Below are 26,991 nucleotides of genomic sequence, written 5' to 3'. Positions count from 1 at the left end.
AGACATCACACGCGTGCGTTTTTTTTTCTTTGTTAATTTATTTCAATGGAAAACTGCTAACCTGCTCATTTGTATTTCTAGTTGGTTGTTATTTGTTTCCGTGTTTTATTCGCCCTATTTCTTTCTTTGCTGTTCTTTTGTTTATTTCCTTTTTTTTAAAAACTAGTCTCTAAAATTTCTCAAACACAAAACTAAAAGTAAAATATGGCCAAACCGTTCTAGCTTCTGTAAGTTTAATGACTTTTTTTTCTTTTTTTTATTTGTTTGTTTGTTTCTTTGTCCGCCTGTGTCTGTGTTTGTGTTTGGGAGTTCCCTTCTTTCTTTGTTCAATGTTTCCTCTACTTACCTAATCTTACGAGTTTCCTATTTTCCTTTTATTCTGTCAATAGAGATAGCGTTTCAAGCGAAAAATGCGGCTAATATGGCTTCGAGATACATACGAGCATTTGTTTGAAAGGTTTTTTTTTTAATTTACTTTAGTGTATAGTACTCTTCCCCTCCTCTAATGTCATGTGGATGCGTTTAGTTCCTAATTATCCGCCGCTCGTACAGCGGATTTTCTTCCTCACTTACGAAGCAATTTCAGCGATGAGTGTAAGCGTTTTGTTTTTATTTATTTTCCTTTTTGTTTGTTTTTGCATCCGATCCAATTTGTGGAGAAGACAAACTAACCGAAACTATATAGTGTGAAACTGCTTTGTTTGGCTTTGGTGATTTGCAGCAAGTATGTAGTACTTTCGGAATGAATGTTTCTGTTTTCAGTTCAAAATTATTGTATAATGTCGCGAGTTGGCTTCGGTCGATATTTTGTCGTTTATATTATGTGTTGTTTGATTTTGCTACGAATGACACTACAGAATAATGCGCTATGTGTGGGGAATGAATAGAGAAATTTTTTTCTTTACTTATATTTTTTTCTTCTCATAGTTTGATGCACGATTGAGTAACTACCGTAGGAAATGATGTTTTATTGTTAATGAGCGTGAGTTTCCTTCCTTTCGTTCTGCTACTTAAGGGATTAATATTTACTCGATTTGGGGTGTCGGTTTCTGTTCTCTTTTTTTGTTGTGGTTTCTGCTGCTGCGGTTGCTGATGTTTGTTGGTTAATAAAATTGAACTGTTTAATAGTTAAGTTTTGTATTGTTTTGTTTTCTTGTTTGTTTGTTTATCGTCTAGGATTCTAATATCGCTAATGATATTTGCTAATAATAATGTAAAATAAGTCTTCTCGAGTTTATTCTGTTCTCTTCTTCACTTTCTATGCTTTGCTTATACGTTATTTTGTTTGTTGTATGCTATAATGAATAAGTTGATTATGCTTGGATTATTGCGTTTAATACATATACTTCTGCTGCTTTGTATTCTGGCTTCCCAATGTTCGACTTGTTCTTGTTAATGTCCCGTAATAGCTACTGTTAAGGCAATAAATTAATTAATATAATTATAATGCATTGTTCTGCTGTTCAATATATATATATATATATTTATATATTTTTTATTTACCAATTTGTTCATTCTTACCACGTTCCTTAGTAATATCCTTCAATAATGTGCAATAAAAATCTTTGTGGGGTGAGATCAGAGTTTTGAGTGGCTTTCAACATCTGTTCATTTTTACTCGTTCTCTTATCTGTGAGAAAATGTTTGTGTATCGGTTGTGTGCTGTGTGGTTTTTGCTTGTTTGTGTATGTGTCTGTGTATATGTGAAAAAGAGATAGTGTGTTACTTATGTGCATTGTTGTTATATTCAACTTGGATTTGCCTCCTTTCGTCCCGTTTTAAAGTTAGATATAGTTACTCAATTATTTGTGTTTTCATTATTTTAGTTTTTGTTTATCACAGTTGATATTTTCGCGTCATTTGTGTGTCATATGTTTTGATTTTTATTCTCGTGTGTCAAAATTTTGAATAGTAATCAATTTACCTTGAATTTGCATGCTCGGTTGTAAACATCAAACTTGAAACTGAAAGATCAATTCGTTCAAACAAAACAACTTCATTTTTCTCTGTACAAAAACACGAAAATAAGAACACATGTCTGCCCGTTTTATGCTGGTTGGTTTGTTTGTTTGTTTCTTGTTTTTTTCTTCCATTCACATTGCCTTATCTGCGTTATGTTACAGTATCAACTTATGGCAATAAAAAATAAATATGCAACGCTTTGTTCATGCTTTTTAATTTGTTTTACTTTGTTGTAATTCAATTTATACTACCAACAATGATATTTCCTTGATCTCTTTCTTTGTCCACTGCATTGCGTTCCTGTTTGTGTAGTTTATTCATACCACCTTCGCTTTGTTTCTTTTGTCTCGTGTTTAGAGTATTTGTTGTTTCTTTTTATCTATGGCGTGTTTCGACCAACTCACTTGATTTTCATGGCACAATTTGACTGCTCGTTCGTCTCGCTAGGATAACTATGTATTCGCTTCTGGCCTCCGGATTCTTTACTCTATATGTATTTTGAGAGCTTTGTTTTTAGTGCGTAGTATTTTCGCTACGCTACTGTGTCGGACTACGATATTTGGGCGTGGAACGTTTGGGTGAAGAATAGTAACTTTTATGAAAATATCTCTACAAATGCTCAAATATCAACAAGCAACCAAAAAATATACAAAAACCCAGTCTAAACTCCGGAGAAGGTCGGTCCCATTGAACTGTTATTACATCTTATTCAGCAGTGTTTCCTTTACGGTGGATTAGGGATGGACTTTTATTTACCTTAAAAATTGTGTCTGCTAAAAGTTAAAAAAAAGCATTTACCCCTTTTCTGTCTCTGAATTTGGACAACAAACGGATCGAGTGATTAAAATTGGACATTAACACCTCGATAAGAGTGCAATAAAACTTAAATTATTACTTGGGTAAATTGTTAGCTGGGATTCTCCCAGAAAGAGAATAGCAAAAGCAACAGAAGTATGACCTGATTGAAAAACACTGCCGAACAAGGGGTCGGCACCCTCTAACGGTTCAAAGCTTCCAACAGGAATACGATTCCTTTCTCTCTCGGAGGCTGGGCAGCACTGAGATGAGTGATGTTTGCCACGTTTGCCTGCTGCACAGGGAGGGGGCTGACATTTCGTTACAGTGTGATTACAATGGTTTTGGTTGGGTATTCTAGTAGGGTTGCTTAGTAAATAAGTTAATGCTTTGTATTATAACAAGCCTTCCTTAAGGCTAACACTACTTTGAGCCTCGTGAAGCGTCGTTTTCTTATGCTAGTTTGCACGTGCTAGACTAGCTAAAATGATGGATTACACTCTTAACCGAGCACGGAACGGTAGGTTTCGGGTTTTTTCTGTCGTTCCACACCCAAAAATTTGAAACTTACTGCGCTGAGAAATAAATCGCAAGCGGATTTTACGTGTTTCTCATCTAACCTTCTGCTCTCCGTTTGTAGTTACAGACTAGTGATAGTGGAGAGGAAATGGTAGATGAAGGGTTTGTATATGGGTGTTTGAGAGAGAGAGAATAGTGAAGGATATTTCATATTAGCTCTAATAGGGATTCCATTACGATTTGTTATTTGGTTTTGTTTTTGTTTTGTTAGAGATAAAGATGATGCTACTAAGAAAGTTAGAGTTGTTTCTGTTTACTTTCGATCGGCTACTAGTCCGCGGTTTCTTATCTAGAGGAAGGTGAAATTTTCTTTTTTTGCATTACTTACTTATATACGTATAATAGAGAGTTTAGCTTAGCGTTTCAGTATATATGGCAATAAGAGTTGCGACTTTTATCGAATTAGAGTTCGATTGTACTTTCGATCGCTACTTTTCGACCTACTTCTGCTCCGTTTCGTCCGGGCCGGAGCCCACCGGTTGTCACTGTCGCTCTCGGAGCTCTGGCCGGCACTATGCTGGCTGCTGTTGCTGTAGTTGTTACTAGTGCTGGAGACACTGTTCTGCAGATGTCCCCGAGGGTTTGTGCTGACGCCGATTTTGCGCGATATGACGGGGCTATCGGAAGTGCCGCCGCTCGTTAGGAATTTACTGTTGAAGGGGGTCTCCGGACACGGTGCCGGAGGACTGGCCGGTTCGAAACCGAGATCTTCGGCGAATTCCATGTTCATGTGACGGTAGAATTCCTCCGTTGGTTCTCCGGCGTGGCTAAAGAAATGGCTACTGTTGCTGGGAGGTGGCACGACCGGGGGCATCTGATCCGGCCGGTAGCACTGCTCGTACAGTACGGAACCACTTTCGTAGTCATTTTCTGAGTACATTTCGGCGTTGTTCATCGTCATGTGATGCGGACGAATCCAGTTCTGCGGGAAGCTCGGAATGGGTGGGGGCATTGTGTCCCAACGATTTGGCATCGGGGGAGGGCCATGGTTTTTACGAACCATCTGCGGTGACAGGGCAGCCGGATTGGTTCGAATTGTCATGCTCGTCGGCGGACGATATGTACCGTACGGATGGTCCGGTGGTGGTGGCAGTACATCTGATATGTTGATTGGTTCCCTCATTGGTGCGTTATATTCACTGGACTGCGGACTGTTGGCACATTTCATGCAAGGTTCCTCCGAAACGGTGCCACCACGCTGCAGGGTCACTGTGGCATATGGCTCCGGTGGAATGCAGTTGTTGGCCTTCAGATGCTGTGTATTGTTCGTCAGTTCTGCGTACTCGGACGTGCTCGGGGGATCTAGCGAGTGCGATGGCTTAACTAGCGTGTTCCCGTGCAACCAAAGCGTATGCTGCTTGTCGGGAATGATTGTGGTCACCGAAGGACCAGGGTAGGACGCTTTTACGCTTTGCTTCTTTCGGATGGCCCAGAATATGGCAAACACTGCTCCCCCGATGAGGCCCACGCAAAGAAACACCAGTACTGTGCCGGACATCCACGACGACATCCAGTAACTCGGTGTTGGGTCCGTTCTGAAAAGGGAAAATTTTATTTTATTTTCATGATCGGCTACAAGAATGTTTATTTCTTATAGGTTTTTTATGCAAATTTCATAAAAAATTACCTATATGGCGACCGTTTTAGCCGCAGATGAGATACTTATATGGCGACCGTTTCAACAAATACGCTTATTTCTTATTATTTAGGCAATGGATAAGAATAATACGGCGATGTTGTTGAGAAGATCAGTACGAACGATTAAAATATAGTAAACTAGCTGACCCGACAAACTTCGTATTGCCACAAATTAACCTGTGTTGTATATAAATCATGAATCTTGGATGATCTTTGTCACAATCTCGAGTTTTGCAAGTTTCTGAGGAGCTCAACCTTAGATGATTCATTTTGGCAGTTACGTAACTATGAAAGCATCCCAGGTAACCAATAAGCATCACCAATGCTATTCAAATGTAGGCCAATAAGCATTTAAGTCGCCTTAAATACTACTTAAATGCTATTTTGGCAAAATATACAGCTACTTTACTGATAACCTTCTTATAGTGCTGACAATGTTAATTTACAGCTAATTACCGACACGAAGAATTTGAATACAATTTTGGATGCCAATTTACAACACCTTTGCAGTCAAAAAGCTAATATACAACAACGTGCATTATAAAATGCCAGATACGCTGATTTGTTGCTTATGTTAATGCTTATTAGTTACCAGGAATGAGTAGTTTAATATACAAATTTGCAATTTTCCCTCACACTAAAGTAGAAAACAACTCCCCTGTCCCCTCCTTGTATAGCCAGAAAACGGATAGTAATATTCGCCACGATTGTACAACATTTCGCCGAATATCATTTTGCGAAAAACCTTAAGCGGAATGTACCATTTCACGGAAAACTTTTTTGTGGAAAGTACCATTTCGCGATCCTCTCCTTACTCGCTGTCGCTCGTTCCAGGAAACCCAGGTAGACATAGGAAAACAAATAAACCTAGACAGTAGTGACTTCTGCGGGGAGTTGCCTCCCCCCAGTGGACGGCGCTTCCGACGGCGGGTCGCCGGCAACACTCGCGGCCGTCTCGCCCTGAATGATCTAGTGTTACTATTGATAGTTTTTGTGGCATTGTTATTGACTAATGTTTTATGGAAGAGTCACGAATTTCTCGTGTTCGATTGGTTTTTGAGTTTCGCAAAAAATTCTGTTTTATTTGTATAAGAGTCCATATCCCCTTAACACAGGGGTGAGAGGTCTCTATCATAAAAAAAATTCGCCAAATTTGATTCCATTTGCTTGATTAGTTCTCAAGTTATAAGGAAATTTGAATTTCATTTGTATGGGAGCCCCCTCTCCTAAACAGGGGAGGGGTCTTAATTCATCATAGAAAAAATTTCTGTACCCAAAAGCCCCACATGCTAAATTTGGTTCCATTTGCTTGATTAGTACTCAAGTTATCAGAAAATTTGTATTTCATTTGTATGGGAGCCCCCCCTCTTAAAAGGGGGAGGGGTCGTAATTCACCATGGAAAAAAATTCTGCCATCTAAAACTCCCACATGCCAAATTTGGTTCCATTTGCTTAATTAGTTCTCGAAATAAGAGGAAATTTGCATTTCATTTGTATGGAAGCCCACCCTCTTAAAGGGGAGATGTGCCATAACTCGTTTTCTAAAGAGGAGAGGGGTTTCAATTCACCATAGAAAAAAATCTTGCCTCCAAAACCACTTACGTGTAAAATTTGGTTCCATTTCATTGATTAATTCTCGAGTTATGAGGAAATTTGTATTATCATTTGTATAGGAGATCCCCCCCCCCTCCCAAAGTGGATAGCGGTCCTAATTCACCATAGACAATATTCTTGCCTACAAAAACACCCACATGCTAAATTTGGTTCCATTTGCTTGATTAGTTCTCGAATTATGAAGAAATTTGTATTTCATTTGTGTAGAAGCCTCCCCTCTTAAAGTGGGGAGGGGTCCTAATTCACCATAGAAAATATTTTTGCCTCCAAAAACCTCCAAATGCCAAATTTGGCTCCATTTGCTTGATTAGTTCTCGAGTTATGAGGAAATTTGTATTTCATTTGTATGGAAGCCCCCCTTCTTAAAGGGGAGAGAAGTCATAATTCTCCTTCTAAAGAGGGGAGTGGTCTCAATTTACCATAGAATAAATTCTTGTCACCAAAAACACCCACATGCCAAATTTTGTTCTATTTGCTTGATTAGTTCTCGAGTTATGCAGAAATTTGTGTTGCATTTGTATGGGAGCCCCCCCTCTTAGTGTGGGGAGGGGTCTCTAACCATCATTAAAACCTTTCCTGTCCCCAAAAACCTCTACATGCAAATTTTGACGCCGATCGGTTCAGTAGTTTTTGATCCTATAAGGAACATCCCGACAGAAATCCATTTTTATATATAAGATTTATGACTGCTATGCACTGCAAACATCCTTGACGAAACCCCATATGAACCATATCTTTGTTCAATTATTCGAATGTTTTGCAACTCAAACTATGCTGACTCTCAAGAAACCTCAATAGATGAAAATATCTGTTTTGTATTTCGCAATTTGGAATAAAACAACCTGATGGTGGTACATTCCAATGTGAATTAGATATGTATTCATATGATGACCGTGATTAGAGTCGCTAATTAGACAATTTGCAAAATATTGTCCATTGAAATGATCATCAGATATAAGATGAGTAGTGCGCAGGAGGCGTGCGAACAACTCCAGTAGAATTTTCACGATAAGCGAGAAATCCATTAAAAGCTCAACGAATCTCGCAAAGGGTTTGTTCCGCGAACCGAAATACGCAGTCGCAGCGCATCACCTATTCACAGACTTCAAAGCCGCGTATGATTTTGTTGAACGACAAGAGGTAAGGAAAATTGTGGACGAAAATCAGCCTTATCATGGCTACGATAAATGTTAGTTATTCAATGATGTTTCCGGTCGAATAATATGAGCCTCCGTATAAAGTGCATCTCGTACAAAACGGTAATCACACCGATTGTCTTTTATGGGCGGGAGACTTGGATTTGTGCGAGGAGTTTTTGAACTTTTGTCTTAGTTTTGAATATCGAATGTCGGACAACTATCCTGTAGAAAAAGGGGATGCAGCGAGCGAGGTGGATCAAAATCTGAACTGTGCACTGGGTACCGACGGAACTTGGGACTAGCAACTTAGACGAAAGAATTACGTTATGCAGGCCTTGACTTTCATATTAGGCCAGTTAAATAGATAACCGAATTGAGGATTACGCTCTCTTTCTGCACTTACCGAACAATGTTTTGCGGATCCATGTGGAGGGGAGTTGGTAAACTGTATGGACCTGTAAGAAAAGCACTTGTCAATAAAATTTAACGCGGTTAATCCATTGCTTAACAACTAACCTATGCCGCCAGCAGTTAAACTTGCCACCTTGGCAATGTACAGCGCGCCCGGGGTCAAGCTGTTGATCACCACCGATTGGGTGGTCGAGTTTAGAACCATCTGCCCTAGCACCTTATTTGTGGCATTCGATTTTATCTGAATCTGAAAGTATTCAAAAACAAACACATTTTTTCACTCCAATCCGATTACACTGACAACATTTTTCATTCAACAAACCTTATAACCCGTCAGCTCTCCGTTCAGCAAATGCACCGGAGGTGGCGACCACCGAACGAAGGCAGCCGTCGTGTTGATCACACCGACCCGCACATCCGTTGGCGCTGCCGTCGGCGGTCCATCGAGGGTCTTTCCTCGCCGAATGTTCGAAACCGAACCGGACAGTCCCTCGGGAATGCTGGCGAAAATTTCGTACTCCGTGTACGGTCGCAAATCGTTGAGGATCAACTCCTTCAGATTGCTCACGGTGACTTGACTTTCGAAGGACGAATTGTACAGAAAATTAGCCATCGGTTCACTGGCAACCCGGTAGTACATACGTAAGGGCATTTTAGTAGCACTATCCGTAACGTCCCACGAGATTCCGATTGAACTGGCCGAGATGGTGAACACGTTGTTTAGAACGATAAACTGTTCGCTAACCCAGCGACTTTGGTCGTACGTATGAATTTGCTCCTTGCGAGCTTCTAACGATTCGTCTTTATCCAAAACTTTAATGAAAATCTTCTTCACTATACTACCGGCTTCGTTGATAGCCGCACAGGCGTACCATCCTTCGTCCGCTTTGCTGATAGCCTTCAACGTGAGACCGCCATTTTCCTCAAACTGTACTATGCTGTTACTGACTAGAGAAGGAATAGTACTGGAGATTGCCTCCATCTCTATGCTAGATTCGACAGATTCTCGTTTATTCCGAACTAACTGGACTCGAGAAGTGTGTGGCAGTTGAAAGAGTTGCTTCTCCGAAACCGGTTCTATTTTTATCGTCCAATTTCCAATCGATTCCGGCGCAAAGGAGCGCACATGATTCTCATTTGCTCTTAACAGTATACTTCGCTTGGACTTTTCAGCCGGTTTGTGAGTTGGCTGCTCCGGAATAGCAGTGGGTTTATTTCCACTGTTGTTCACATGTGTCTTGTCAATCCGATCCCAAAACACCCGCACGGTTGGCCGTCCCTTGGCACGGCAAGGCAAGGTGATTCCCTCACCTTCTCTGATCACGACATCCACAGGTGCTTCCATGAAAGTCGGTGCTTCGTACACGTACAAATAGACGGAAATTGTAACATTACCACCTTCATTGTGTCCTTCGCAGATGTACTTTCCCTCGTCTTCTTGACGAGCGTCCTCTATCCGCAGTGTATTGTCCAACAACTTTCGCGATCTTCCTTCTGGAAGACGGCCACTTTCTTTACGCCAGGTCACCACCGGCCGTGGATCACCAGCCAATTCACAGGGAAGATCAAAACCTTCTCCTTCCAACACTTCAGTATCGTGAGGACTTTTTACAATCGTCGGTGGTGCAAGCACTTTCAAATAGACCGGTGGTGTGGTCTTTGTACCGGCCATACTTTGCGCTGAACATTCGTACTTTCCAGTGTCGTTTGGTTGGATCTCCGAGATCATCAAACTACCGGAATCGACCATGGATAGCCGCTTGCCGCTGATGTCCAGCAGCTTTCCGTCTTTGATCCAGAGAACCGACGGCTCCGGGATACCCCTTGGCGGTGTACAGTTCAGTATGACCGGTCCGCCTACAAGCGCCACTGTATCCTTCGGAACCGCCCGAAATTCATCCTTCAACATGGCAATCTGTAGCGTTGCATTTCGGCTAATTGCCACTCCAGCGGGATTCTGTGCCTCGCAGTGGTACACCCCAGCATCTTGTTCGCGTTTGTTTTGCATCACCCTGAAAAGTAGTTACGATTAAACATTGCTGATTGATTGCTGAGTTTAGCGATGATCTTACTTCAAAAAGAACAACGATCCCTCCGGGAGAATCACTCGCCGATCGGAGGATCCAAGCGGCGATCCATTGTGGTACCAGGTAATGTCCGGTGGTGGTCGACCGGTGGCCTTGCAGTTGAGCGTTAGGGGTTCCTCTTTGGCAGCTACGGCATCCGCCGGATGCTCCAGTATTCGCGGTCGCAGTTGAGCTGGAATGGTAAAAGGAGATGGAATAAATATGGATTAGAAATTGGAACCATATGGACCGGGAAAACTGCAGTTATTGAGGACAGTTTAATCTGGAAACTCTTAATGGGATTTTGCATTGATTAACAATTCATTTCTTTTATCTCACTTCATCTGCCTATAATTGCATTATTGTGTTGAGAAAATAATGTTTGGAGGTGTTTATCGTCTTTTTATAGCTAGTAAGAAGAGACTGATATGCGATTGTGTTTATTTCATTTCATACTATTATAGTACACAGTCCAAGTCCAGGACTGTAATTCAGTTAAGTAAGAAAATAACATTTTTTTACAATTACAGAATTTACCCAACGCGATGTCCATTACGGTGGTAGTTCTGACGACTAGAAGGAAGTAGGATATAGTCGTTGTGCGAAGTAGGATATTATCGCAGTGAATTTACCGCTGCGAGGTCAATGCGCACCGTACGATGTGGAGTAGCTCGGAAAACAAGGGTGAGTACCTACTTGAATACCTTACTTCTAACAATGTCAATGTAATCAATGTAGGAAATGATTTCATTTTTGTAAAAACGAGAAAACAAGAGGTCTTGGACATCACTCTAAAAAATTGGCATGTCTATTGAGAGACCAACCTCAAGTTTTTGGTCTTGACCGTGAAATGCGGGCAAACATATTTTATTAATATTTTTTGAAACGATGGTTCTACAATTGATGAAGGGACGGTAGAGAAAGTAATGAAATTGTTTTGGAAAATGGAGGGGAAAGAGTGGAAAGGTAAGGGGGGGGGGGAATACGTAGCTAAGCTTAGCAAGTCGTCGTTGTGACTCCTACCTTTTGTCCAATGCTGGAAGGTGCATGGGTCGAACCAAGCTATAAATACATATAAATAAATGGGTCGAACCAAGCTATATCAAGCGAGTTAGCCGCGATTCACAGCGCGGGTTTTTAGAGAAAGGCTCCGTTCCCTGGCGGGTGTTGTGGGTTCGAATTATAATCTTATAATCTTAGATTATAGCTTGGTTCGACCCATGCACCTTCCAGCATTGGACAAAAGGCAGGAGTCACAACGACGATTTGTTAAGCGTAGCTACGTATTCCCCCCCTTACCTTTCCATTCTTTCCCCTCCATTTTCCAAAAAATGTTCCTTACTTTCCTCAACCGTCCCTTCATCAATTGTAGAACTATCGTTTCAAAAAATATCAATGTCTGTTGAACCGAGGTTTTCAGACCATCCATAGGCATATCATTTTTTATATCAGTTTAACCAGAATAATATGCGGGAGTTGAATTGAATGTCACACCAAGTGTAATTAAATCAGCAATATAGTATCAGATATGCATTTGACTGTCCGATAAACGAACAAAAAGTTTGTTATGATATGAGTAGTGGAATAAGATGCTTAGCGATCTCCGTCGGAAGGCTAGACTTCTAAAGAGGCTTCTAAAGGACTATAGAGAAAATTCGTTGGATCAGACTATGGAAGTAATCGTAATACATGTCTAACAAATCTCCGTTGCACAGCTTCGATTCTTGAAATCCAGAGACATGTGTATGGGCTTCATACAACAGAGGCCGTGTCCAGAATGGATTGTACTAAAGGAAAGGTAGAAAGCGTCCAGACAGTACAGATCACAGAAGTACAGAAGTTCTTAGCTAAGCGCATAATAAATCCCAAGTTTGCTTGGGGGTGGAAGAAGAAATTCTTCGATCCTATCATCATGCATGATTGGGGTTTTACTTCTAGTGAAGGTGATCACTGAACATTTGTTGACGCTTATAGTAAGGTTGTTCATACGACACCAATCCGCAAATCGGTTAACAAGGTCTTGAAGCTGTTCGCAGTCCTCTACAGATCGTACAAGGAAAATTTTCAGATCATCCGCATATAGTAGTTTGCATCTCGCTTTAATAACGACACAAACATAATTGAAGTAAGTTATGAAAAGTAATGGTCCTAAATTGCGTCCTTGTGGAACGCCGGACTGATTGCAGAAATTAAACGATTCGGTGGAACCTAACTTTACTGATAGACTTCGGATAGTGAGATATGTCTTGAGCCAGCAGATGAATTCGATAGAAATCCCTAGCCGGTTGAATTTCAAGCAGACTTGATCAGTATATCCTTTATCCAGTGTTGCGAAGCCCACACTCGTGTGGCCTAGTTTTCTCACACACGCGTACTCATCCTAACGAACGCGCCAACATAAGCGTCCCTTTCGGACTCTCGCTCGTGCTTATCCATACATTGCGACGAGTTTTTGCGAGTGTGTGTTTAGTAGCTAACAGCTACGGTCGTCGCTCTCGTTCTTCGTTGCTACCCGAACTGCTGATGTCGATCTCTCGCGGGCGCTCGCACTACCGTGAGTAAATTCGGGCGCAAAGATGAAGAAGAAAATAAAAAATGCAAAACCTGTATCCCAGTGCGTCTCTTTGCCTCACGGGCAGCTGATTGCTCAGGAGTTATTTGACGCTGTGAAGATGTCCGTGTGCAAGTGTGTAGGTAGCAGAATGACTGCACTCAGCAACGGTGGCTGTTTGTTTCATGCTTGCGTGTGCGGTGCGGCGTAGGCGTTGAATGCTGTGTTTCTCAGACTCACTCGCGTTTCAGCAGGCAACGTTGACTTCTCGCTCGATTGGCAACATTACCTGTATCAATTTGAGCAGAACTCTCCATATGACGGAGACAAAACGAGCTGAACTGCCACAGGTTTGTGTTTATAGAGCGTTTTGGGAAAGACCCATGTTGCTCCATCGAATTTGTTTACAAAGCTTAAAAGTTATAAAACTCCACATATCTATCAACAAAACAAAAAAAAGTTTGTTTCAATACGTTGTATAGTTTCCGAGAAAAAGGTACATGCCGTCTGAAAATCGTGTTTTTTTTGCCAGCGGCGTTTTTCTGCTTCGGGGTTTGTGCCGCAAGCGGGTGGAATTATTTTAATTATTTTTCACTCACTTTTCGTGATCGAATCCTTATGAAATTGGTATCAAATAAGTGTAAAAGTATATAGAATCAAAATCAGAAATAAATAAATAATGGCTTCTTTCAATGGTTCATTGAGTTATTGCCATGATCTGGGAAGAGGAGAGCTGCCGGCAATTTGGATGGATGAAATTGTTTGTCCCATCTAAAAAACGGTAATGGGCTCGATTACTGCTTCTGCCGCGACTACCGTGGAGTAACGTTAATAAGCGTCGCCTATAAAATAGTTCCTGCTATGCCGGCTGTCACAAGGTTTCGTAGCGAGTTTCCAAGCGGACTTCATAGGAAATTGCGTTACTGAACGCCTGAATTGATGCAATATACTGCTCATTTTCAACATTCTGCTCATACAGATGAAAGGAACTCAGCATTGCCAACCTGAAAAGAACGATTCGGGCGAATCACTTGCGTTCATGTTTGTGTTCTTCTCTACATTCATTCATTCTCGATAATAGTGAATAAAATCAATTGTGAAGCATTCATTCATTTTGAACTGTCGACAACGCAAACGAAATTACATTAATTTCCTTCAGTCACGTTTTGATTGAGTTTAAAAAGCAGGCAGTTTAAAAAAACTAAACTTTGAGATCTGAAATATCAGTCAAGAGAAAGAAAATTGACTGACAGGCAATCGACAGTCGAGCAATTATTTCGCACTGCAATTCATGAATCAATTTTTTTGAAAGGTAGAAAGCTGGGATACAGAAACACTGTTAGCAGCTCAGTAGTCATGTCCATGGGCATAAAAGATAAAAGAATACTACCAGTGGTAAAACTGCATGCGCTGAATGTGTTTTATATTTGCTGGAAATGCGTGGAAATTTGTTTATATTTAATTTTTTCGGGCTGTTAATTTTTTCGAGCACTGGTGATGTGTTCTGTGCACGGCTTTAGGACTCTCGGCTTATTCTGCATGCTTTTTGACATCGCTCTTGAGAGGATGATCTGATTAGCCGCCATCGAAACGAGAACCCAGGCTTCGCAGATATCGCTGATATTATTGTTAGAAAGTTTACGATGACTGAGATAATCTATGCTTAAGAGAGAACGGGGCTAGGAGGATTGAAGGGTATACATGAGGGACGATCTCGTGCCTTCTACGGTAGTGACCAGGATTGCGATGAATTAGAAGTGGTACATTAAATTGTGTGTTTGGAATCGCTGGCTACCGCGAAGCTATTATTTGACTGGTAATTCTTTATGAAATTCTTTTGAAGCTTTGACGCTACTCATGGAGAAGTAAAAGTGGTGAGCGAGAACTACAGGCACTACTTGAAAAATTCCCATGTCCCTTCGAATATCTGGCGAAAGTCGGTAGGTTACGGTAGGCCGGTCAATCCCTGGGAATTCCTGAAGACAGTGTGCAGTGAGAACAGTTCTCTTCAACAACCCTGACGGGTCCATGAACAATGGAACTCAACATGCTAGAAGCAAGCGACTGGTGACTTCCGAGATTCCTAGGAATTTGACGACGAGTAGACCAAGATCATGTTGAATGAAGACGATTGCTTGAAACAGCACCAAGCAGCAATTTGAGCAACTCTAGTGGTTTTCATGACCAATTTCATATAACCGCTAACAAAACTATAAATTCCACTAATCTTCTGATGACCGCTATAAAACTACCTTTCGATGAAGGGGCCTACTCTTCAGCAGGTTCTATAACCTCATGAAGAGCAAGGCCATAAAATCAAGTAGGTTTATAACGCTCTGCTGAAAGCACCACTAAAAGCAACTATGCTTTCCGCTGCTTGACGGCAACCACCATTATTTAATGAAGCTTTCGCTTTGTTCTACTAAGCTACAAAGCATAAAGCTTGCTGCGTAAAAGGCTGAATCACCCAGAAAGTGAAGTTTTCACTATCAGATCATCCCAAACGATTGGATTTAAAGCGATCATAATAAAATATCCCAAAAAATAAAGCTTTTCAGCAGGATCCGTAGTTGTGCAGCATATGCGCATTAAATTTTATGGTGTATATTGGAATAATAAGTGACTACAACTAACACGCCATCAAAATTTTACAATTTTTGAACTAGTGATTTCAACCTTGTATAAACAAAATAATATATTCGATCAGTCAACCTTAGTTTCATTCTAGTTGCATTCCGCGAAACCATACTCCACGATATGGTCTTGGACGAAGCGTTATACAACCGATATTTGCAGTGCGTATAACCGAACACAAGACTCTAGTTTTTCAAGCTTTTTTACCTTGGGGAATCTCATCTGGTCTTAAGTGAGATAGACGACCGCCATACCTTTAAATCCAGGAAACGAATCAAATTTAACTTCGTTTACTGTGCACACATTACACATTAGAGTTCTTATGCGTCTCGGTTTGTTATCACTATTTTATTTGCTAAATGCAGTCTTTGTGAAGCGATAAGCTAAAATATCAAAATATCAGCTTTCACTTTTGATTGTTGAAATTAACGTTCGATTGAAAATGTTTTATCGTTTTGCATAACATCGATCCAATCAACTGTGTAGGCACCCTGTCGGTTAAAGTAAACCATTGTAAACTAACGCATACAGTTTGATCTAATTCAATCATTATCCTCGACTGTACACAAATGAGTCTTATTACCCTACGACGGTCCTGCTGTTTACCCTTCGATATGCAACATTAGAGGGTTGATGATGATGCAATATTTAATGAGCATCTCTGGCCTTCAATTGGGAACTAACTTCTTTAGATCGAATTCAATTCCATTGACAACATTTGTGGCCTTCCCTACGTCGCCGCCGCCCACCTACACACGTGCGTCACCGACCGCCGTGTTTGTATGTTTATAAATTGTCTCGCCACTTGGTTGAACTCAATATGCATGCCTCATGCGATGAAGCACTCATATTCATAATATTGAAATTTCCTCATCATATCATAAACACACAACATCAAGAGCAATTTGTTCGACGCAAGCATGCAATCAAAAGCAGCCACCATCAGACCAGACACCGCACATCCAGCAGAGCCAGGCAGCATCCAGCATCCGGGCCGGGGACAGCAGCAGCGTCAAGAGCACACCCCGTAGCGAACGAAGGCTGACGCTAGGAGAAACACGGCATCGGGGAACGATAGTGAAGTGGGTGTGCTGTGCATCCAGCGAGAGAAAGAGTGCATTGCATTGCCGAAATTTATGATGTATGGCTGTATTCTCTAAGTAGGGTGAACGAGGTTTTTTCCGGCCCATCTCACGTATAATCGTTTTTTTTTTCAGTTTCGTTTTTTAAATCGCCTCATCGTCGAGTTGTTCTGTAACTTTCGGCTGGCCTACTCTAAGGAAGCGAAACAGTAAAAACTGAATGTGGTCTTATCCGTAACTATTAATATTTCAGAGAATGAATAGACACTAGTTTTATATTTTAAGCCTGAAAGTTGTGTTTCCCCCCTAGAAGTTTTATTTTTTTCTATTTCTGCATTTCATTTGGATGTATCGCTTTTCTGGTATAGAACCAGGCCGTCGTTAGTCATCGTACAACGAACTGCACGTCTCAACTTAACTTTTTCTCCTATTCTGTCATGTTTTTTTCATCTTCTCTGTTGTGGTCTCTAACATATGGCGGCTACAACTAGCATGTTTACTCACATGTTTCGAAAGCAAAGATTGGAAGACGACACACAACATAGGACCGGAGTCTCTGAATAATAATCTCGGTGAGATAGCGAACAAATAGGTGGACAAATGGCACCAAACATTCTAGATGAGTTGAATTATGGACTGTTTGTGCATGGCCCACATAGAGAAAGTACGTAGACATTGAAGCTTCGAGATGAAACGACCGCACACCGGGTATGCAAATCTGCGGAAACAGATTTTCTTCAAAGCCTGCTGCCAGTATGCAAGATGTTTTCAGATACCTTATATCATTCATTTCAAATGACCGGTAGTCATAGGTTGTCACATCTGAGTTTCTAGCTCCTTTTTCAAGACATGTCAAGCGTCAGTGCGGTTGTTTTTGCATGCTTGAAACCCATTTGATTCAACCGATTTAGATTTACAAATTTTTACCCAATATTCTAACATCTGTTGTGGATTTTTTTGTTAAGATTTCCGGTAATAATTTTCGGTTATTTTCCTAAAATTTATTATATTTGATACTTTTTATTCACTTGAAGAAGATATGCAAGTAGTGGGCAAGGTTAGGGAGGCGGTCTGAAGTCGCTCGGTGTCCTCTTCCAAACAAACAACTGATCTTACCCGGCTGGCAAGATTGCTCAATCACAGAAGCCATCTCCTAGTCGAGTTCGAATAAGCTTCTGCAGGCGACGGCAGCATCCAGTCGGTCCAAGGCCGTGGGTGTTATTTGAGAACCGTTACTATCAAAATTTATCGGCTATGAAAATACCAAGCAGATAACCGTTATATCCGATAGCCGGAATACAGGGACATGCTAAAGCTTGGAACAGCTGTGCTTCTAGCACAGACTTTTAACTTCGTGTTTTATCTTCTGAAGCTTCTTCTAGTGATAAATAGTTTTTCAGAAAACCATTCTTAGGTTGGTTGTTATTTGAACTTATTTCATCGTTTATAACGGGAAATAAACTGATTTGTGATTCACTGGTGCTGAAGCCTTGTTTCATAACTTTTTAGACATATAATTTCGTTCAGAGTATCTAAATTATTGTTTCACTTCACATTATTTCACAAATTCCTAACAATAGCTACAAAATTATTTCATGCACAGTGGTTCACTCTTTAGAATTGAATAATTAAGAGAACTACAAGATAGGTACATGAAAACTCGTTAGAAATAATTTCCCTACTCTACTAGAGGTTTTCGTAACCCGTTAAGTGGTGACCTGGTGTGCAATTAGATTTATTACGCTTCGCTGGAAATAATAAAACTAAATAAGTTTTCCATTGCTCGACGGAAACTACCATAAAATAATTAAATCCATGAGGCTTGCAGTTTCTCATGAAGATTTAGCTGAAAAGCTAAAATTAAAAACTGGTTTGCTGTATGCTGTATTAACTTGAAAAAGTGTAGTCGTAAGAAAAAAGTTTTAATTTTGTTGTTAGATCATTCTGCAATCAATTCGGTTTAATTGTGAATCTAGGAGAAGTTCTGAAATAACTAATTTTCACTGTTTACTGTGTTTCACGCCTTCATCCTGAATAATAAATTCATTTAATAATATTGCTACCAGGTTGATTTACCTGCAAGTAACTGATAACATCTACCAACAAAACAAAAAAGTTTGTTACATTGCGTTGGTTAGTTTCCGAGTAAAAGATACAGAAAGTATGCAATCCATATTTTCACAGGGGCGGTGCTCTATAGCGCCGAGTTTGTTCCGATGTGCACTGGAATACTTGAGTCTGTAGAATCGAAGTAAGTAAGAGTCTGAAGAATCGAAGTCTGAAATTAAAAACTAGTGAATTTTTCGAAGTTTTCAAAGAGAAATGTATCTCTTGATCTCTGTTTTTATTTTCCATCTTTATTTCGCAGCTAAGTGGACGGTAGCTCATTATCAAAGTATTACGGTTTATATGGTATCACCATATTTTATTAAAAAATACGTAAATTTTTGGTCAAGGTTTCAAACTGGTTTTATAGAACCGGGTGCTTCTATACTGAGTGTCGTGTCGTACGGCGGTTCTGCATCGTTTGCTTTCGTGCCTCGCTTGTTGCAAAACAACCATTATGCCGACAGCGGTTGTATTTAAAGGTCATTTTGAATTTTGTTGGTCGCACCTAGAACCCAGAAGTCCGCAGATTGTAATTTAATTTGCTATTATGTTTGTGATTAGTAAATTATGTGTAAAATTATCCTTTTCTGTATCGTTTTTTAGGTTTTTGCTCTTGCTTTTCTATCCTTTGCTTCCGGGTCTCCTGTTTTTAGACCATTTATCCTTTTGCTGTTCCGTATTTCCTGTTAAATTACTTCAAGTCCAGTTATAAATTAAATTTCATGTTTCGCTGAATTGGTAGGTGTTAAATCAAACCGGACCAAGTCGCAAAATTTAAAATAAAATAAACGGCAGTAAACGATCAAGAATTTTTTTTACTCTAATCAGACTACATAAATGTTGCAAACAACCAGAATTATGACATGATTTCGAACGATTTATAGCTATAAACCTTACAGAGCAGCAAACTTTGAACGCGTTTTTCTTAAAATCAGAGTTTTGTCACTTGGTTCGGTCTGACTCTGACTCTGACTTAACACCGACCAATTCAGGCTAAATTTCAAGCTCAAGTTCAATTCTAATTACACGCCCAATTTCAACATTGATTTCAAATCCAATTTGAAGTCTAGTATTACGTTCAATTCCAAATATAATTTCAAGAGCAATTTGAATTCAGTTCATGTCCGCCCAGTTAGCTTCGAGATACCATGACAAGCCAGCTGTCGTATGTTCGAATCTCGGCTGTGCGGTGCTTCTAGTGTCAATAGGACCGTTGCATTAGCCCCGTAATGGTCCTGTTTAACAATTGGCAGCGAAGTCTGTGTAGATAAAGAAGAGTCAAGTCTTAAAAACGTTTATACCCAAGGCTTTTGATGTCCAACTTTAAGTCCGATTTCAAGTCTTTTTTTGTTTTGTATGACTAATATCACTACCACCAACATTTTGTTCTATTGTGATCTTATCCAGGTGTTTTATGCACTTCGTTATTATTGCAGTCTCGCTATAGAGTGCGCGAACTGCTTTTTATCCGTGCTTAAAGTGTTGGTGTTTTCACCCTCTTTTTCTAGGCTTCTTACTATTTTTTAACCAATCTAGCTTGGACAAGAGGCTTCATTCGCACCTCGAGCAAGTATCATTCTTATAACCTCCTTATAACCATTCTCGGCTAGAGGCTTCATGGTCGGTAAAGCAGAGTTCAGCACAAAGTGAAGGTGTGTATGTGTTTCTTACTACTTTTTGCATTACTAATCTCGTTCGTAAAACCGGGGGTAGTGGAACAAGTTATAATTTGCTCTTGAACAAGAAGCTTTATTCGCACCTCAAGCAATTCAAGTCTAACTTCATGTTCATTGCCAAGCCTAATTTCTAGTTTGATTTTAAGTTCAACTTCAAGTACAATTTCAAGTTCGATTTCATGACCAATTTTCCAAAACTTTCAAGTCCGACTTGAAATCCCGCTTCAAGATCAAATTAAAACGAATTTATATTCATTTTCAATTGTAAGTCCAATTCTAAGTTAAGTTATAGTAGAAAACTTTGTTGGAAAAGTTGGGAAATCATGTTCTGTCACATAGAAATTTTTTGAAATATTTTTTCTTATTTGTTAATTTCTAGTCTTTTGATGATAAAATTTTCATGATAACGTTTTTTGTTGTTCCTGAGCTATCACGGAAAAATTCGTGTTTCCTGAATATTTATCTAATTCAAAAACTCATATCTCATGAACCAAACAGTTTCTTATGATAATGTAAGTTTTAACATAGATGAATTACTGATGGATCTAGAGGCAGTCGGTGCTCCATGTTTGGCTGGTTTTCAAAGAAATAAGCAAGAAAGAGAAAATGAGACAGAAGGGGAAAGAACAGAAAAAACCACGAAGAAAAACGTGCCAAAAACTGGGCGAAGGGGTTAGAAAAAGAGGAAATCCCGCGAGACAGAACAAGAAGAAAAACTGGAATAAAAGGAGAAGGAAATAGAAAAAAGTGACAGAATGGGAGGGCAAACGTAATATAAAAAGAGAAAAAAGTGGAAAAAAGTGAACGGCAAAAAAACAGGGAAACTGGACCACAGAAAAGTAAAAAAATGAGAGTAAAGAAAATCGAGAAAGGAAATGGACAGAAAAGGAGAAAAACGAAAAAAGCACGAAGAAAAACGGTTCTGAAAGTAGACAAATGGATAGAAAAATACGGAAACGTACGAGAGCGAGAGAAAGAGAGAGACTCTGGAAAGCTAAGAAAAACGAAAGAAAAAATGTGACAGAAAGTAAGGAAAAACGGGACATGGAAAAAGAAGAGGAAAAAGTGGGAGGAAAAAGGGGACCAAAACAAGGAGACTGGACAGAAAAAAAAGAAAAGCTAAAGAATAAAAATGAAAAAAAAACGAGAAAGCAATGGAAAGAAAAGAAGAAAAACGGGATAGAAAATGAAAAAGAAATGAAAAATTACGGGAGTCTAAGAAACGAGAAAAGAAAAGAAGAAAATTGGAAGAAATGATATCGGAAGAGAGAACGGAATAGAAAAGACAAACAGAACGTAACAGAAAAAGGATGGTGTAAAAGGAATAGAACAGATGAAAACGAGAAAATAATAACGGAGTAAAGGAGAAAATAGTAAAGGAATAGTAAAACAGTAAAAGGGAAAAAAGACGAAACAAAGGATCGGGATAGAAAAAAGAGAAAGCGTAAACAGCGTATAGAAGAAAGAAAAAAGCAAAGAACACGACACTAATAGAGGTAAGACGGTCATAAAATAGAAAAAGAATGAGCGAAAGAGGAGGTGAGAAAACAAGAAAAGGAAAAACGAGATATCGTGAAAACGAAATAGAAAATATGTGAGACCAAGAAAGGAAAAAAGGTCAAACAGGATATAAAAGGTGAAAGATGAGACAAACAGCGGAAAAATGGGATAGAAAAAGAAGAAAAAAAGGAGGATAAAAAATGGTAATACGGGAGAGATAAAGAGGAAAACAGAAGACAACAGCAAAGGTAAAAGGGAGCCAAAAACGTGACAGAAATTAAGGTAAGATGGGGCATCGGAACAGAAAAGACGACGAAAAATGGGAAAAAAGAAAATAAAAAAAGTCGAAAAATGACAACAAACGAGAGCAAAAACAGGATTAAAAATAGCGAAAAATGGACACAAACCGAAGAAAAATCGAATAATGAAACAGATTATATGGGACAGCAAAAACAACCGATAGCGAAAAGTGGAACGAAAAAGAAGAAAAGTGAGAGCAAAAACAAAAAAATGGTACAGAACAGAAATGAGTTAAAACTTGTGAGAGAATAAGACGAAACATTCCAGTCCTATTTTTAAATAAAGTTTCGCATTTAATTTTGTGTCCTTGTCCAGTTTCAAGTCTAATTCTAATTGAAGACTAAGTCTGACTCTGATTTGAAGTCCGATTTCTCGTACAGTTTTAGTAAGGTACCCCGTGGCAAGTGGGAATACGGGGTAAGTGGGAACTCTCATTCTATATCTCAAGTACTTTCTCATTCTCTAAGTTTTTGCTTTCTCACTAAAAATTTTTGTGTCTCTCTGGCGTATGTTTCGTGTGACGTTTTCCTGTAGGATGATGCTCTATTAATGGCGCAAGCACAATTCCTTCTTTGTTGTTCACTGGGATATATGCTTCAATTATTGCTTGCGGGATATTGATTTATCAAAAATTCTTTTCTCTCATAAAATGGTAAATATTTCAGCGAGATTTGAAGATACGTCCTATACGAAGATACAAGGAAAAAAATACGTACGTTACTCTGAGATACCCCGTTTTGACGTTAATTTAAATGAAATCTCGAAAATTTTAAATTTTTGCCGAATTCAATAAATTTTTGTACCCAAATATGACTCCAGACATGCCTTTTATAAATCTCAAATGTGCGACCCCTAAATCGCGTCAACCAATGTTGACGTCATATAAAATTTTTGTTGTGACACCCTAGGCTATCATTTGAGGGGTTTTTTCCCCGGGATTTCTGACATAGTGCTATTTTGGGACACTATAATGCGCAACTATAGAAATGAGCGTCTTACAACTGCGCCTACAATGGTGTTAGTTTTTAGAAAATCATTATTTAGCATTGATTTTAAAAGACGTGGTCTAACCATTAATACTTCCTAGTACTCCTATTATATGATAAACGTAATTGTTTTATTTAAAATGATTTGTTGACGAAAATATACATTATGAATGAATATTAGCGCAACTATAGGTACTACCACAACTATTGGAACAACTACCCCATGTGCGTGAGCATGTGATTATAAACGAACGATGATTTATCTACAACTCAGTATACAATCAGTCGATATATTGTTCTTCGACTAATCGTGTTTTAATTATGGAAAGGTGCTATTTATATATACTCAAATTATACGGCATAGTTCTTGACAGTTTTCTGGAGTGATAATTTATTCAAAAGGGTTAGTACTTGGATTGCTACTTGTATTTTTCATCTCGACCACCTCACAATTGGGATAATCATGATGAAAAAGATTCATCAGTTTCAGTTTGATGTAGGTTGCGAGCTGCAAGTTTTTATGGTGTCGATGTTTCACGACACGCATATCACGTAAATTTTTACGTCTTCTTTGAAATCGTGTTGTGATTTTCATTCGTATGCAGCTCCACGATTGCGCAAAATACAGTCAATAAATTTTAAGGTGTTTTTCTGTGATCGTACAGTATGTATATCCCGCGGAACTGACGTAGCATATTCGGCTTTCGAAATTTTGTTTTGTTGTTTTTTTTTCTAATCTCGATAATACCTCGGCTACTAAATTACGAATCAGGAGATATTTTTATTTTACTATAAGAATACCCATGCGTGCTGTATCTTAAACAAAATTTGACTCCGTCATGCTAGAAACGGATACTGACTGAAATAACTAATTGAAAAAATCGGTCATTGAACAGGTGACCCCCTCGAAGTATAAACGCTGTCCCCTTTAATACTAGTTAGTCATAACGAGAGATAAGTGCATACTTAATTCGATGTGACATTTCCATCTCATTCTCCGTTTTGAAGAGACTGGGACAAAATCGCCGGTTCTCATTAAATCGATATCAAAGTTAAGCAAAATCAGACACAATTTGTACAATTATACTAATTAAATTTCACAAATGCGGAAGTATCAAAATGTTAATCAATTTGTCTCAAGCCAATGAATTTTTATGCTACAACTAAATGCCACAAACGTCAAATCAACAGAAGCAAATACGATCCAATAGGATGTTTCATGGAATTTTAATTCGCTTCAAATTTGCACCTTGTATGCGGCAGCATAATAGGCCCATCTCGAGCGCATAATTTCAGTCTGCCCGGAAAAGCCTCTTTCTGACTAATTGCTCTTCCTTTATTAGTCCCTAAAAATTGTCTCGCTCGACAAATCTTTTGTCACGGCTTTCCGCTCTTAACGTTCTTTTTTTTTTGTTTTGTCACACATTTTCAAAGCACACCGATAAAATATCGATTTTCGGCGACTAGCGACTGTACTGAAGCTGTACTCTGCTGCAGCACGGTTCATCTTTTCATTTTCCCTTGTGGATGGATCCCGATGGTGGGCTTCAAAACCTTATATGAAGAGGATAAGAGAGTTATGAATGAAACGCCAGCGCTGGAATAGCAATTGTTCAGAAGGACGACTTTGAAAGCATTCGCCACCATTAGAGTAGTTGCTGTGCCAGGACGGGCGGCACATATATTTACCTTCAACTGGATTATATAAACTGACGAGGATAATCGTGCTGAACAAAGCAGACACCAGCAGGCTCGAACATTGATCCATATTTTCCGCTTGTGTCGTTTTCGGTTTTGTACTGCGCCGAGATTTCCTTTGGATGTGTAAATTATTCCACTTTTCCCTCTTCGCTTTGATCACGAGGTTTAAATGCACGGTTTTCTTCTTTATTATGTTATCTTCTCTTCTACTGTGATTTGTTTTCACTTCAGATATGTAGGATACACTATTTTTGTATGCTTTTTTGCCTCTTTAGATCACGCGTGGGCGTGAAAGGGAAACAACAAGCTCACTGATTTTTCCACTTCTATTCTTCGATGATCACATTTTTACTGCCTGCGGGGTAGAGATTTCGCTTCGGGTTGAAAATACACGTCCAACAAAGCGCCAGTTGGAAAATTTGAGTAACTGATCGATAGAAACGCCCGGAGAATAGTCGCACATCACACAATGGAAAATAGAGGAGGGGTTCCAACGGGGGCGAGGGACCTCTTTGCACACTGGAGTGAAGACAGAGCAGCAACACACACGAAGGGTAAATCCAGCAGGCCGAAATGAGGCAACTATTCTCATTAGGCAAGGGGGATGAATCCTCTTTTTCTCGTTTTGCATATGCTGACAATCAGATTTTCATTCGCACTGCACCTCGAAAGTTTTTCACTCATTTGTCGTATTATGGGAAAACCCAAAAATTAAGAGTAATATGGAGCGCGACGGACAATGAATTTAACAAGTGAAAAAACACTTCAGCAATATGCTTTTAGCGCTGCTGCTGCTGTCGAACAACATTAGTTGTTTTTTCATCACATTCACCCTCCGCACTTTCCCTGCTAACTAATCTTCCCTTAACTTTTTTCCCCGATGCAATTGTGTGTGCGATCAAAAAATTAAATTTTCCAATTCCGGATTTTGCCTGTTCGAAAAGTACACTTTTCACCCACAACAATGACCACAATGAACTCACTTCAATCGAATTGGATTACCGCACACCCGTTGTCACATTCGGGAATCAAAAGGTCCTTTTCGACGGCGAAAAAGTGAAAAATCATTTCTTCAAGGAAACACTCCCAAAACAATATGTACACTCTTTTTCGCAGTCGAATTTGTTCTACGACCAGAACGCAGCAGTGGTCTATCATGAGAAAGGGTGTCGCCATGTATGAGTAAGCATACGTTTGGTCGTGTTAGTGCCTTCTATGTTGATGCGACTGGCAGCATCGTCGCAGGTAGAGACACCATCCTGCAGCATAATGCGATGTATGGACAGCATATGGACTGAATCCGTGTGTGTGTGTTGGTGCCAGTGAATTTACGCTTGACAGTGAAGTTTGTCATGCTGTCAGCTGAAATTACGGACGGTCAACAGGAGGTGGATTTTGAGCCAGCCCTGTAGAGTGCATGAACGGCGCCGCTGGAAATAATGCAAAAGAGCAAAATGGAAGCCAGTTGTCCGGGCCGGTGGTAACTGACGAGGGAGTTCTTAGATAGGCAGACAGCATATTTTTGAGCACAGTTTTTCGAAAGTATGTTGGCTCTACTCTCGTCTTTATAAAGGGCTTTTTATAATTGAATAAGGCCATTACAAATATTTTATAAAGTTTTTGTCCTTCCGGTGTTCGACCACTGAAGGGGGGGGGGGGGGGCGAACAAAGTGAATTTTTTAATCGAGCAAAAAAAACATGGATTTTAAGAATTTTTATTTAAGGTTTAAACGTTAAAACCGAATTTGTTCTTGCTTATAATATATACGTTATTATTTTCTATGCAAAAAATATACGGAAAAAGACAAAAACGAAGGAAAATTTTTTTGAACGACTTTCGGTGCTAGAAGCGTTAATTCAACTGGGAGACTCATTTTTCGTTTTTCAGCTCTACACCACAGACAATTGATTTTATAAAACAAAATTTGACTCATATCCTACAAATTATTTTTTGTCCCTCGATTTTTCAAGCCAATTTCCAGGGGGGCGGGGGCTTTGACAAAAACTTTAAATATGATTTGCAATGGCCTAAGTACTTGTAATTTTAATGCTTTAATGCTAATTTATTTCCTCGCGTCGAAAATTCTAATAAAAACAGGGTTTTTTTTGTTTCAGTATTTATTTTTATACATTCTTCTTAAATTGTTATACATTCTTCTGTTGTACTGTTATTGTATATTTATTCAAAAATATAGGGTTTATTTCTAATTCCCGTCGTAGTAAAAAATCAATCAAAATTTTCCATCGT

General features: G+C 39.4%; 1 protein-coding gene across 1 annotated transcript; it reads right to left on the bottom strand.

The window, feature by feature from the left end:
- Positions 1-3,730: 3,730 nt before the first annotated feature.
- On the bottom strand, positions 3,731-25,092 carry LOC128737657 (roundabout homolog 2-like). Its single transcript, XM_053832334.1, has 6 exons — positions 24,732-25,092; positions 10,211-10,397; positions 8,461-10,150; positions 8,244-8,385; positions 8,131-8,182; positions 3,731-4,871 (listed from the first exon to the last, which is right to left on the bottom strand). Exons 1-6 carry the CDS (start codon positions 24,808-24,810, stop codon positions 3,731-3,733), a joined length of 3,291 nt encoding a protein of 1,096 aa, XP_053688309.1. The 5' UTR covers positions 24,811-25,092.
- Between the last annotated feature and the right edge of the window lie 1,899 nt (positions 25,093-26,991).

Source organism: Sabethes cyaneus, chromosome 2, assembly GCF_943734655.1.
Source record: "Sabethes cyaneus chromosome 2, idSabCyanKW18_F2, whole genome shotgun sequence".
Taxonomy (NCBI): Eukaryota; Metazoa; Arthropoda; class Insecta; order Diptera; family Culicidae; genus Sabethes; species Sabethes cyaneus.
This window is presented reverse-complemented; position numbering and strand designations above follow the sequence as displayed.

What these genes read in the sequence shown, in the direction of transcription:
- LOC128737657 (XM_053832334.1), bottom strand. Translation starts at nt 24,810, where the DNA reads ATGGATCAATGTTCGAGCCTGCTGGTGTCTGCTTTGTTCAGCACGATT. An exon ending in GAGAGCTGACGGGTTATAAG is followed by an intron (nt 8,386 to 8,460) that starts GTTTGTTGAATG and finishes GAATACTTTCAG; the next exon opens with ATTCAGATAAAATCGAATGC. An exon ending in GATCCGCAAAACATTGTTCG is followed by an intron (nt 4,872 to 8,130) that starts GTAAGTGCAGAA and finishes TTCCCTTTTCAG; the next exon opens with AACGGACCCAACACCGAGTT.